This window comes from Platalea leucorodia (assembly GCF_965183815.1).
Source record: "Platalea leucorodia genome assembly, chromosome: 21".
In the NCBI taxonomy this organism is placed as follows: domain Eukaryota; kingdom Metazoa; phylum Chordata; class Aves; order Pelecaniformes; family Threskiornithidae; genus Platalea; species Platalea leucorodia.
This window is the reverse complement of record NC_138843.1, coordinates 1,245,291-1,258,977: the sequence shown is the minus strand read 5'-3', so window position 1 is coordinate 1,258,977 and position 13,687 is coordinate 1,245,291. Positions and strand designations below refer to the sequence as shown.

At 51.2% G+C, this 13,687-nt stretch overlaps 1 protein-coding gene across 2 annotated transcripts in view; it reads left to right on the top strand.

Annotated features, from left to right (window-relative positions):
- Positions 1 to 13,687, top strand: part of SBNO2 (strawberry notch homolog 2) — a 65,966-nt gene that overhangs the window by 34,810 nt on the left and 17,469 nt on the right. For both annotated transcript variants that reach the window (XM_082331212.1, XM_082331213.1), the window contains 6 exons: positions 4,581 to 4,745; positions 10,534 to 10,626; positions 11,272 to 11,368; positions 11,776 to 11,936; positions 12,392 to 12,525; positions 13,048 to 13,138. In XM_082331212.1, coding sequence (XP_082187338.1) covers positions 4,581 to 4,745; positions 10,534 to 10,626; positions 11,272 to 11,368; positions 11,776 to 11,936; positions 12,392 to 12,525; positions 13,048 to 13,138 — 741 coding nt within the window. The remainder of the gene's footprint in view (positions 1 to 4,580; positions 4,746 to 10,533; positions 10,627 to 11,271; positions 11,369 to 11,775; positions 11,937 to 12,391; positions 12,526 to 13,047; positions 13,139 to 13,687) is intronic.

The window sequence follows — 13,687 nt, the reverse complement described above, 5'->3', positions numbered from 1 at the left end:
AGGGACAAAATAACTCGCTTCACGTCCCAACGACGGAGGCAGGTGACCTCTCCGGAGTGATTTCACGGAGCAGCGTCTCAGGCACGTCAGACCATTCGAAAAGCAGAAGCAGCGCTTTCCAGATGCGGGAGCTGGCTTTGCCCTCCCTCCGCTCGGCTCCTCGCCCCTTTCCAGCGCTTGCTGCGCCTCTGCCCTCCTCTCTCTTCGTGGTTTCTTGGGCCAGCTCTTTTCCCCCCAACGTCTTCGTCTCCTTTTCAGCTGCTTCTGGCTGCGCGTCGGGGCTCGGCTGAGGGTCCCTTCTGGCTGGGATCAGCTGTGACCGGTATCAGTGGGTCTGACAGTGGCTTTATCCCCTTGGGGGAAGGAGTCCTTTTGCTCCCTCTGTTATTTCATGAGCCGCTGGTTTAGGTGATGATCCTTCCTTTCCCTTGAAGAGCCTAAGGTAGCTGTTCCTGTTTGCTCCATATAAACCAGTGGCGTAATTAGTCAAGGCATGGTTTATAATGACACAGATTGCAGTTATCAGTATGGCCTCGTATTAAACAATTACACTGCATTTTGTATGTAAGCACGTCCAATTTACTGGGGTTGCACTGTAAGCTCTTCAGGGTGGGGATCTAGCAGATTCCTGGTTTTAGTGCTCTTTAGATAATGTAATTAGGTAAGACAAATGGGAGACTCTCAAAGTTTGTGACTAATGCCTCGTAATACTGCAAGAGGATGGGCTCACTGAAGTCATTTCCAGGACTGTTATCCTCCCTCTGACCTGGAGGCTGATTTCCAACTCCCCACTTCAGTCCAGTGCCCGAGCAGAGGGAGCGGTGGTGGGGCTGGAGCCCTCGCTGGGACCGAAGGGGCTGGGGTCGGGAGGGCGGCGGGTGCCTGCCGGGGTGTCTCGCCTTGTGTTGCAGTGCTCTCACACATCCCGCTGCTGTTCCAGCCCGGCACTTTCCTCTCTTTGGCACCCTAACGGGCAATGGCCACTCTAGTCTGCTCTACAGCCTTCTTGCTGCCATGCCTGTGTGCTTGCAGATGTTTCCTCCTGGCCCAACTTCTGCCAGTGCTGTTTACAAATGAATAAAACCTGGAGAGACGTCTCTCGCCGTAGCTCAGCGATGAGACCGGCCGGGGATCTGAGACCATCCAGCTCCTTGAGATGCTGCTGCCGCTGTCCCCGGCTGGTGAAGCCCTCAAGTGAAACGCCATCAGTTAAATGCCAAAGTGGATCCATGTGACAAAGTTCTTCATAATGAGAAGAAAAAACCAAAAAACCCCTGGCTAAACAAAGCTGGGTTTGCCTTGCAACTCCAGCCTTTTGGGTTAGCTCTTTCTTGCCTGTAGCATGGTATCTCCCAGGCCTGCCTGTCCTTGAGAGAGGAAAAACGTGCTTCTCCTCTCAGCGTGCAGGTTATAATAAACGCCTTTCATCTTTTAGATTTCATGTCAAGGATGATGATGTCTCCCCTGCTTGTTAGGAATAGGAACGAGTTCTTGCACCTCCTCCCGTGAGCTGAGCTCTGAGGGCTTGTTGGGAGCAAGCTTCTGCTCTTCCTCCCGCCTGCCCGACGTCGTGGGACGCCTGCGAGGTGGCCAGGCCCGAGGCGTGCTTTTTTTTAGTTTTGCATTCAGGATCTCCCCAGGGACCTGTGAAAAGCAGCACGTCTGCGTCTCGGGACCGGCTGCTTAACCAGCCGCTGTTCATTGCCTGTGGACAAAGCACTCGCACCGTCGCGGGTTTGGAGTGGGGGGATGTAGCTCCAGGTCCGTCTCGGGAGCTGTTTGTGTCACTGCGTTGTGGTGGGTACTCGGAGAAGATAATGGCTGTGCCTTCTCGTGCTGGGCTTTGAAAGAAACTTCTTCAAAGCAATTCTTCTTGCTATCAGTCTGTATGTATCCCCTCTGTAGTATCTGGACTGTCAGACACCCCAAGTGGAGTTTCGGGCTGCTTTGGGTCCTCGGGCTGCTGCGTAAGTCCGGTGTACCAGGTACCAGAGCAGCCGGCTGGAGGAGCAGTCCGTCCGCCTGTCCATCTCTCTCTCCCTCCTGTCTGCGAATGGCCAGAAGAGTTGCTACAAAATTGATCTAAACTGTTTTATACCAGGCGTAATATGAGAGAGTAGTGTTAGGTGAATTGTTAAACTCCCTCCCCAAGCCCAGATGCCCGTGCTCTCTGCTCTACCCGTGTCCCGGTTGGATCTGAAGAGGGGTGGTAGCACAGGAGCGTGGATCGTGGTGACGGCCCGGAGGCTGTTGAACTCCTGCAGCACTTGTTCTTGGGATCTTGAGTCCAGAGGAAGAAGCAGAAGGGTGGTGAGGACAGCAAGGGGAGGTGACGGCTTGTTTCGGCAGCACACCGGTTCGAGGGAATCGGCAAGCATCTCTGCAGAGGACTGGGAGGTTGAGAGAGGCTGCAGACCTTGGGAGGTGGGAGTTAATGGAAAAAAAAACTTAACAGCATGAACAGTGTTAGCTTGAATCCCACCTATACTGCCCGTACAGTGCTCCAGATCAGGAGCTTAAGGCAGGTAGGCAGGCAGGTTCCTGCTGGCTGCACAAGGCACTTGCTCAGGCCGAGAAATGCCGTATTTACCCAAGTGTTTTCCTGCTTTCTCGAGTGTGAAACAGAGCCCCATTTCCAGAGGTCACTTAATTCTGAGATGATAAATGTAGGTGCCTGCTTCGGTCTCTGAAAAGCCTTGGTTCTGAGTAATCCTAAAATAGCCCCAGAAATATCAAGAGCGAGAGCAGCACAGGAAACCCTGCCCGTCTGCTGCTGGGCTGGCGGCAGCGGTGTCGCCCGCGAGCACAAGCACCCGGTGCTGGCAGGAGGGCGTCCCGCACGGCAGTACCGCCCCGGGAGCACAGCCTAACGAACAGCCCTTCCTCCTTGCGCCTCTGGGTCCCCCCGGATGGTTTTTGAGGAATACAAACTTCACACATCATGCCTGCCATCTGTTACTGCTTGCCGTCGCTTTAGCGCGTCGGTGCTCTCGCGCAGCTGCCAGCACCTGCAGCTTCGGAGCAGCGACTGTCTGGGGTGCCAAACAAGACATATCTGGGAAGAAGGGGAAGGGAACGTGTCCTGATGGTTTTAAACACTGTGAAAACATAACTTTTGCTAGCTATCGGGGGGGAGTCTGACCCAGCTCTTGGCCTGAAGCCCTTAGGAATAGCACAAGCAGGCTCAGCTGTTCGTGATTTTATGTCAGGCAGGGCTAAGTGACTTTTAAAAAATCTTTGGCTGCCTTTCTGCCTTGTAGTAGGAAATTGGCCCTTAACTGGAAATGAGCAGCGATTTCTCCTCGTATCAGACACTGCGGCTCTCCTGGCAGCCGCGCTGCGGCATTATCGCACTCATTTGGTTATCTGGCTTAGCGGAGAGCTTGAGCTGGCTGTGTGCTGACAAACCCGACCCTTGTGAAGAACCCCAGAACTGATTTGTGTTGGCAGAGTCCTATGGGGCACCAAGAGAGACCTGTTGGTCTGCCTGCATGTTCCTTTGGGACAGAGGCACGTCTCCGGCAGGACCTGTGCGCTGGAGCTTGGCGTTTCAAAGCACGTTGCTCTTCAGTAAACAGCAGACAAAATTTTTCTGCTTTGAAAGTTTGAAAGTGGTATTTGATGTGGAAGGAGAGCCGAGGTGATGCGATGGAGTCGGGGAAGGTGCAGTCATCTGTGCCAGAGCCAAGGATGTGGAGTGAGAAGTGCTTTTCGGCTGTCGGTTCTTGCCACCTGAAGTTTGGAAAACCAGACAAAGGACTGATGGTAGGGAGGGGACTGAAGGCTCTTCCTGAGCTAGAGTCCGCATGACTCAAGCCAACATCATCCCTGCGTTGGCACAAAATAAAACAATTGTAAGCCGTCTCAGCACAGGCACCAGAAAAAGAGCAAGGGCAGAGCCCGATCCTCGTCACCGAAGCACATTCCCTTCTTGTCCGGACTGCGGCATGCCCTTGGGAAAAGGATTGGTAGATTTGCCAAGGTTTCTCTAGATGCAAATCCAGACGACACTAGCGCTCCTTCCCCGCTGCTCCCCGCAGCCTCCTTTGTGCAGAACCTGGCACGAGGAGACTAATTTTTTCCAGAGCCTCCAGGTATTGCTGTGTTATAAATTGCAATTAAACAGCTGTGTCATTGTCAGGTGTAGCTGGTACTCTGTGGGCTTCTGGGCATGACTGAAACACTTGAGTCCTTTGGGTGTTAGGCTGAGGACTTTTCACCCCTCACCAATCTTTTTAATCAAATAGGAAGCTGAGGGGACTGACGTCTCGTTCGGCACTCCGCTTCCTTCCACTCCTCTATTTGGAGATGCGCACAGTCTGAGCTGGTCTTGAACGTGTACCAGCACTTCTGTCCAGTCAACGTTTCTCCTACCTTTTCAAGAAACTGAGATTTTGAAACAGCTGCTTAGAGCATGTCCTCATTTACAAGTTAATTTTGAAGTTTTGTGGAGCATGAAGTAACGGAGCTGCTCATTTAATAGCAAGAAATTAAAATGTCGTGGATGAGTAGGTGTGAGAAAGGAACTCTCTGGTCTTCTCATCCTGCGTCCTCTAACTGTGGTCATTTCTCCATTTCAGGATTCTTCATACCTCGATGAGCCCTCCAACAACAACTCCCTCTTCTCGTCCCCTGCGGATTCCCTCTCTGACATTGCGGATCCTAAGGACTTCTGGCCTGCCGATAGTCTGAACCCCGTGCCAACACTATGGGATGTAAACACGCCGCAGCAGAACCAAATAGAGGTACGGGCTGCTCCTCTTCCATCCTCCCCATCAGACACTAAATGCCTCAGGCTTCATCCCATGGGGTTTTCACCAAGAAATTAAGAAACTCAGCCAGTTCCCTCCAGGGGTGAAGTTGCACTATGATGATGTTGTTTTGCTATTACCAACTTCACTTGAGGAGGGAAGGGGGGAAGCGATCACACATACTTTAGTCTCCTGGAAGCAGGAGAGAACCTGGACATCCTCAGAGGGATACGGGCACTCTTTCGGTGTGGTGCAGGCACCAGCTCTTTCTTCCAACAGCTGGGGCAGGTGGGTGCATCCCGAGGAAGATGGATCCCTAAAACGTTCAGCAGGTCCAGGTTGGCCTGCGACAGGGTGCTCAGGGGTGCCGAAGAGATGGACTCAAGGAAAAACACTGTGAGGTAGATCATTAACTGTCCCCAGCAGCAGCTGCCACCATTTGTTTATTCTCCATGGCAAATATTTTAGTAACAATGACTAAAAAACAAACTCTGTCTCAACTTAAGACTAGCCATTTGTGTTTACTTTCTGAGTCCAAGTCCCTGCAAGCTTTTACATCTCTGAGTTTTCCTGGGCGTGTGATCTCCCGGCAGCCCCACAGCAACATGTGGTTCTGTGCATTTTTACCAGCCTGCTGCCATCTGTTTTCCCTCATCTGCTGGGACTGATTACTCACTATTGCACAACCTGGTATCGGTCACTACGGGTGGCCACCGGCTTTGGTTGTTGGTGGGACCGATAGCGTACACATCTGCTGAATCTCTGGATCTCGGCCCTCCCGGCGGCTGCCCGGCTGTGCAGTAGGTTTCCTTTGTAGGTCGTTGTCTTACGAAGATTGTGGGCGGAAAGCCTTCAACGTGAATGCCCCAGAAGGCAATCTGGCATGCCTGTGCTGCAGTCACGGTTGTATTTTGAGGGTCTGTTGTGTTTTCAGAGGCTGCATTTTGCAGTTAGTAGTGTGTCTGACTGTATTTCCATGGTGAACGCTGGCTGTTTGTCACAGCTTGGAAATGAGTCTTGGCAGCAGCTCTGCTTTGAAATGATGCTGCTGCGTGGCTCGGTGGCAGGTTGGCATTGAGGGAGTGCGGCTTGGTGGCGAGGCTCCTGGCCTGGGACTTGGGTGATCAAAGCTCCTGTCTGCCTTAGGCTTTCCGTGAGATCTTAGGCCATTCGTGCGGATCCTCAAATCAGACACCTGAGCTCTGGCTGAAATCAGTGAGATGTGATCACCTTTATAGACCTCTGCAGCGTCTGCTTGGCGCTCGGCGTGTCTGTAGTTGGAGGCAGGGAGCACCACTGCCCTCCTTCCCGTGGATGAATGCGCTGCAGATCAGGGCCACGCCGCTGTGCTGCAGCGAGGGCTGCACAGGCAACCCACCCGCAGCCTGCTGACTCTGCACCAGGTTGAACGTGGAGTCTGAGACAGCAGGAAGAGCGCTGAGCTATTTGAACCGAAGAAACGGCTGAAGACATCACAGGCTTGTAAACTGGATGATTAAAAAAGCTAGAAAACAGATACACCCCCCAAGACAGAGAAGGCATGTGCCTTGTTACTCCTAGTCTCCTATTATTATTGTTTTTTTACATAGTAGCCTAAATCACTACAGAAATAGTTCTGCGATGTCCTGTTTCTAAACATGTGAACTCTGGTCGAGATACTCGATGCCTAAAAAAGCTTGTAGTTTTGCGACTGCGGAGTATACAGCAAAAAACTTCCTGGGAAAAGCTGTTCTAAGTCCAGTGTAAGAAATGCAAGTGAGAAACAAATATGTGTCATGTAAGTGTGAGACTAACTTGTCTGACCGTGGCAGAGCCGCCGTCTCCGGTCTTGGTGCATGCTGTTCTTCACGTCCTGCGGAGCACTTGGGTTCAGATAAGGGCAATTAACTCGGTGGAATTCCATTTATAAACGACTTCCGCTTGAAAAGAATCTCTAGCTATTTTAAACGTTGTCTTATCTGTGTTTTCTGAATACAGAGGTGGTTGGGGGACGGTTTGCTTGCTTTTTTGGTGTTTTTATTTTTACCGAGTTTGGCATTTCGTGATGAGGTGTCAGTTAAGTACATCCTACTCGGGAGATTTCAGTTTCATTTTTGCATGGGAGTTGGTAACTCACAGGACACTAGGTGAATGGATCGGCAGATTGACTCACGATTGGCAACTGGTTTATTACCTGAATTTCAAACATGCTTTTTTTGTTGTTGTTAAAGGAGGCAAACAAGTGATCTGTTGCAAAATCTTGAGGCAGTGCTGAAGAAAAGGTTCCTTACTGTAACATTCAGTACAGGACGGAGACTTTCCTGATATCCTGCACCAATGTACAAGCAATTTAGGTAATCTTTCCCTGTCCCTTCCTACGTCATTACACAACCATCATTCTCCATAAAATCGCGGGAATTTTGGCTTTTGAGTAGCCAGGGCAGTTACTAAGCCGCAGTACAAACCTGGACATGGGTCACGCTGCGGCGTGTGTAACCCAGGCGATTCGGTGCTAGTCCGTTCGGAGACAGTGCATCCAGTGAGCTGCGCGGCCAGGAGCGGTGCTCAGCCTTGCGCTGTGGTGTCAGGACAGCAGTGAAGTTACTGAGGCAGAATTTCAGTCTCGGAGGTTCAGGCGGAGCAGAAGCAGCAGTCTCTGAACAGCTCTGATACGTGGGACATCTCGGAAGTGAATGTGGATGCACCCTGCGTCGGAGACCCCCATAGAGATCCCAGGTGCAAGAACGGTCTTGTACCTTGTCCTCTCTGAAAAAGAGAGAAAAAAGAACTGTCTTCTGTCCTGCGGCCATTTGAAGATACGGCGTGGAAAGGGCTATATCTGTATTTTAGCTTTCCCCCTTCTTTCTGTCACTAGCACTGGGGAAACGGGTTTACAGAAAGGGACAGAGCAAAGTTGGTGACAAGCACCACAGTGCCAGCTGCGCAACGCTGAACGTTTCAGGCTCACTAAGAAACCCTTATCTCGAGTGCCGGTGCCGAAGGTTTAGGTGGAGTGTTTGTGATGGAGGAGGAAATGGCTGGGCGCAGAGCTGCCTTCATGTGCCCCGCGGAGAGAGCTGTTATCCATAAGGAAAGGAGACGTATGTAACGTTATCATTTCAGGAACGGGCATGGCGGGAAGAGCTACTACACTGTTAAATACTTGCAGGAGTTAGCAGAAGAAACACACTTGCTTCATTTGTAATGAAGTTGTGAAATACCTTTTAAAAGTAGTTCGTGTAATCCGTTGTGTTTTCTCGGGAGCTTACGGTGTTGTCAAGACTGGGGAAGCAGAGCCCTGCCTCTGAAGCCCGTAGCTAGAGTTTTTGTGAGCTGCTGATGTAGTTTTTTCTTTCTAACTCATTCACAGCACTTAGCAAATGCGAACACCCTTCTCCTAGCTTAATAGATAGGGGCTTAATTTATGCAGAGGGGAGTTGGCTTGTCAGCCAGACGTGACTGTTTCTTTTCCTATGGAAGTCAGGGCAAGATGGGCCAAAATGGAGAATAATGCAAAGAGGAAAAAATGGAGTATCACCGAGTCCGATTGTGGAATTGTCAGCGGCTTTACTGCACGAGTCTCTCTCCTGCTGACATCCCAGTGTTTGCGTGTACGCTGGGTATGCCTCTTATGTTGATGTTTTTAGATGTGTAACATAGAGGAAGGATAAAATCAAGCTGGGAGGTGAGCAAGAGCAGAGAAAGGAAGGAATTGTACAAGTTCAGCCTGGGGCGAGGTGATATATCACCCACCATGGCTGCTGCTCCCGCCTGGCCTGGCCCTCACGGCACGTTCTCAGGTGCGCGGTTGGTTTTTCAGTGCTCCGAAGGACCAAGGTTTCTGTCGCTTCCTTTGCAATTCCGAGGTGAAATGCTGCGTGCCAAAGCCGCGCTGCTGAGCTGGGATAGCAGGGATTTATACTTGGAAGTCTGTGATGCAAAACCAGACCTGCATTAACTTTCCACTGCTACAACCGAGAGAAGGGTGTCCTGCCGTTCCGGCAGATCTGGGCCTTTCTCTTGCCTAAGAAGAAACTTCTACTGAGCTCAGATTTGTAGGTGGAGATGTTTCACCTGCTCTCCAGATTTGTTGGCACTGAAAATAGCTCTTCCGTCCAGCTTCCTTCTGGTAATTCTGACTCAGGCTTCCAGTAATGGAGGGTGTTTTTTTCTTTCTTTCTTTTTTTTTTTTTTAATTTTTATTTTAAAAAAGGAAATAATCGGGGTGTTTATGCTTAAGAACTTCCCATCTTTCACTTCTGCTGGTGGAGCATGGGTCTCTTTGTAAGCCTGGCACTCTTTGCAGGCTATAAATTTGAAGTAGTGCTGCTTCTGGAGTTGCTGATTACTTTGGATGCCATGAGCTGCTGGCTTGACCTTGCTCGCTGTCGGGAAATTCCAGTGTGATTTTGTTTGCATGGGGGCAGACAAAGGATCTCCTCGATTGTGCCTTCCCAGCTAGGAGTGTCTTGGGAGCTCTCCTAGCCGGCTGCGGTGCAGCGGGCTGGATGGTCCAAAGCCATCATTAACTCCGAGACAGCAGCTGGCGCCTGGAGGGAGCCGGGCAGCCCGTCCGGCAGCCCGGGCCCCGCCGTCGCTGGCCTGGCGGGGGTCTCGGTGCGGTTTGAGCCCCTGGGCCTCGTGGCTGGGCTCGGTAGCCGAGGTCCTGGGCTCTGCAAGAGTGAGGTGAGCCTGAGGGGCGGCTGGAAGCGTGCAGGCTCTGGTGGTCTCGGGCAAAGGATAGCGGCCCTTGAACTCGGGGCAGCTGGTAATCGGTGCTGACCCACGGGTTGTGTTCTGGTGCAGTTATCTAATTACTTTGAACAGTGGTTTTAATGCTAAAAACAAAATTGCAAAATCGTTAAGTAAACGCTTGCCTCAAGGGCAGTTTGTAAGAAGATGTAAAGTGTTGGTGCTCTGATTTAATGCTTGCTCCTTTCCCAGCGACGGCTTTTGGTTGCAATTTTGTTCAGTCTTTCCCATTGCCCCTGTTTGGATTTCCTCGGCCGTACTCCAGTCTCCCCTCCTGGTCCCCAAAGTGATGCCATTTCTCTTCTGTTAGCAAAGCCAGCCCAGAGCTCTCGGTTGGACTCACCAGTTCAGAGTAAAACACGCAACCCCACAGCGAGAGTCTACGCAGCTCCTTTTAACGAGGACCTGTCTTGCCGGGAACGGCAGAGCAGTTTTGTACAGAGCTCCCTTCGACACAGACGGGAGAACGGTGACTAACGTAACCGCTCCAGCGCAGAGCACATCCAGTGCTCCCGTAATAAACATCGATCAGGTCTTGACAGGGGCTGCTGGCTTGTCAGAGTCCTTCGAAAGCGGCAGCGTTTGCACAGGTAATCTGTTGGTGCTAACGGGAGGTCTGTGAAAGGACCTCGCGTTTAAAGGCAAGATGTGCCCTTTTGGGATGACCCGTCTTCGTGCTGTGTAGGCTGGCGGAAGGACTCCCGTCCTGCAGGTGTGGGAGGACGCGCGTCCCTGCAGGCTTTCCTCACGCGTGGGCACACGCGCATAATGTTCACGCTTCTTGCAGGAAGGTATTTACCTTGGTCACTTATTCCCTCGGTGTGCGTTGACAGAGGCATGTATGGCATTTGCAAGATTTATTAGTTTCCAGAATCGTTGCCCAGGGCTTTTCATTCACAGACAGAAAGTCTTAAAGCCGACTGACATCATCCGAGTGTAAGATCTGAGTACAGAGCACAAGTATCTTTACTGTTGTCGTATTTTCATGCTTGCTGGGGTCGGAGGGCTGAGGGTTAAGACTGCTTTCTCACCTGCACCCTTTCTCTTCCAGCTGTTCTCACCCAGCAGATCGTTCACTGGCTTAAACAGTTCGAATGACCACATTCCTGCTGTCCCCAACACCCCGCTCCTCATAAGCTACCAGGTGAGAACGATGGTTGGCTTCCCTAGGATGGGACACCAGGCTCTTAACTCGGTCACGTCGCAGTGTGGAGGGGAGCAGTTCTGACCGTTTTCCCTTCGGAGGGAGTGAGACAAGAAAATCAGCCAGAAATCAGTCGCTGCCCTTTCCCAGAAGCGTCTTATGTGTCCCGTGGTGGAACCTCGCTATGTTAAAGAATGATTTGGGCTTTCTTTACAGCGAAGCCAACACGGCCTGTAGCGGCTGCTTTTCCTGGCGTTACGTGACTTTGCTGTGTGCTGCGGAGTACCAGGCTGAGTGTAAAGCTGGTCTGGGTCCTTTACTCGGGGCCAGATTAGAGCACAGCTGGGCAGAACTCATGCTAGCCCACAGCCTCTCTGAGAAGGGACGTAAACATCTCTCCCTAATTTGGTGTGGACTAGGTGTTGAAAGTAGCTCGTAAAGCACTCGCTGGGCCCCCGGGGTGGGCGAGGGCGGAGGGTGTTCTTTGTGTGGCTGTAGTCTCGAAATGAGATGCATTGTGTTTGAAGGGCTTGTGAATTTGCACAGGGACGGTTTCAGTGGTGGTTTCTGGCACGGCGTAGCACCGCGTGTGTCCATAGTTCGAGGAGAACATTAACGTTTGGTCAATGCTGTGTTTCTTTTCAGTCTCAGGCCCCTGCAGAGGAGGAGGATGAAGGTGAGGAGGAAGAAACGGAAGAGCTGGGGCAAACGGAGACCTATGCAGAATACGTACCTTCAAAGTGTGAGTGTCTTGCCATCGCATGAGTATGGGAAGTTCTGTTTACGGCATTGTGGACCAACCTGATTAACTGCTCCCTCATTTTCCTGCAAGCAGCATATGGTGTTTGCTGTGGCACATCCCAAGCTTGTGATTTTTCTAGAAAAACGTTACCAGAGTACTGATCCTTTGTCGGTGCTACGCTAATTTAACAGAACGCTTTTCTGTTGCTTGCTTTTGGGGGTGGCGTGACTTGCTTTTGGCAATCTGAATTTTCAATGGAACAAAAGAGTGAAGAGCAGGTGTCGGGCTTGTCTCTTCTGTTCCTGAGCAGAGGGCTGCAGACTATTAATATGAGGTCTGCAGTCCCTTTTGAGGTGTCCTGTGGGAGTGAAGATCTTGAGCTATCTGTTCTCTGCGTTGTCATTTAGCCAAGATTGGGAAGCACCACCCTGACCTCGTGGTTGAAACGAGCACACTATCCAGCGTCCCCCCACCCGACATCACCTACAGCCTCTCCCTGCCGTGCTCCGTTGCCGACAAAGGGTCACTCTCTGCACTACAGCTGGAAGCAATCATTTATGCCTGCCAGGTATGTGGCTCCGCCTTGCCCAGCTTGCATGTCTTACACTCGAAAGAAACTGCCTTTTGTATGGACAGATGTTCAAGTGTGTTTTAAAATAACCTGTAATATAAGTGATGAAACTTCAGAAGCTTTGGCGTATGGCATTTTAAATGCCTTCCGAAAGGACTATTTGAAGCTGGGGGCTTCTGTGGGGTCTGTTTCCCCAAGAGGCAAGAACTCTTGCCTTTAGTTGCAGAGGGGAGTGCTTTACATTTCGGGGGCCTGGGGGCCTTTTCCGTGAACTGCCACTTGTGAGCTTGGCCGCGAGGCTTGACCATTCCTGCTGTCGTTTATCTGAGCAGGAAGTGCGCTTGCATCAAAGGGATATGTGAAGGGGTTAAGTGGTGCTCTTATAAGCTCACATGAAAGCTGTTAGCAAAGGCAAATCCAGTTTATTTCCAGTTCTGTTCTTGATTTTGCAGCAACATGAAGTTTTATTACCCAATGGGCAGCGAGCTGGGTTCCTCATTGGGGACGGTGCTGGAGTTGGAAAGGGCAGGACAGTTGCGGGCATCATCTTTGAAAATTATCTTAAGGGGAGGAAAAAAGCTCTGTGGTAAGTTGTTTGGTTTTTTTTTTCCTCTCTTCCCGTAAGACCTTGGAGTTAGTTTGGATCTGGGAGTAAGGAATTCCTTAGTGCTGATGTTGGCTTTATAGTTGACTCATGCTGTGGCCTTTGGTAAGTCGTTTCCACCTCTTTGTGCCTGTTTGCTGTCTGTGAAATGGCAATATTTCCCCTGCAGCAGCAATGGAGAATGAGTCACTATGAAATAGCAGATTATGTGCTGCCTGGAGCGCAGTGTCCAGCCTATCCCCGCTCGCTTTGAAGTCGGGGTATTCGTGGACTTCCCAGGTGCAGACTCAAGCCCCTGGAGTGTGGGGTTCTCCTGCAGAATACACACGGCTTGTTGTAAGTGGCAGACTGGAGTCTGCTGTAGGATCTTGCGTTGAGGTGTGTGGGCAGTTGGAAATGTGACAGTTTTGCACACCTACTGTTGCTTTAGTCAGAGCTATTAATCACTGTGCATGCTCTGACTATCTCCTTAGGAGGTAACCAGACCCACGTCTTGCTTTGCAGGTTCAGCGTCTCCAATGATCTCAGGTATGATGCTGAGAGAGACCTGAAGGACATCGAAGCCTCCCACATTCCTGTGCATGCTTTGAATAAGGTAGGGGAGAGAAGTTGTAACGCTGTTCTGGAAAATCAGCCTACGGTAGCAGTTAGATGGGTCCGCCTTAGCGTGTAAAGCAGCAGTCGCTTCTGCCTCCGCGTGGCTGGTGGCTCAGGCAGTAGCAGACAGCAAGCTGCGTGCTGTTCCCTTCTCTCAGCGTGCTCTTCCCACTCCGGACTCTTGCTATTTTTATACGCTCTGCAGAGCCGCACTGTGAGCACAGAGCTGTTTCCTGCAGGGAGCGAGAAGTGTCTCCAGGCAAGTGCAAAGTACAGCAGGACCTGAACGTTTCTCGCCATTCCTGAAGAGTCCTGCAGAAGGAACAGCCCCTGTTAGATGGGGCCGTGCTCTGCCCTCCTGGGCTAACGTTTCCCAGCGCTGGTTTCATGGAACCGCTTTCCAGAGCACGCGAGTAAGGGAGCACATACAAATGCACAGATGGGTGCCTGGCAGGGGGCTGCAGGCGCACGGTGCCATGGCTGAGCACGTGGACGTTTCCCTCCAGCTGAGCGAATCAGAGAATTTTCAGGCTTTCTTCCAGTTATT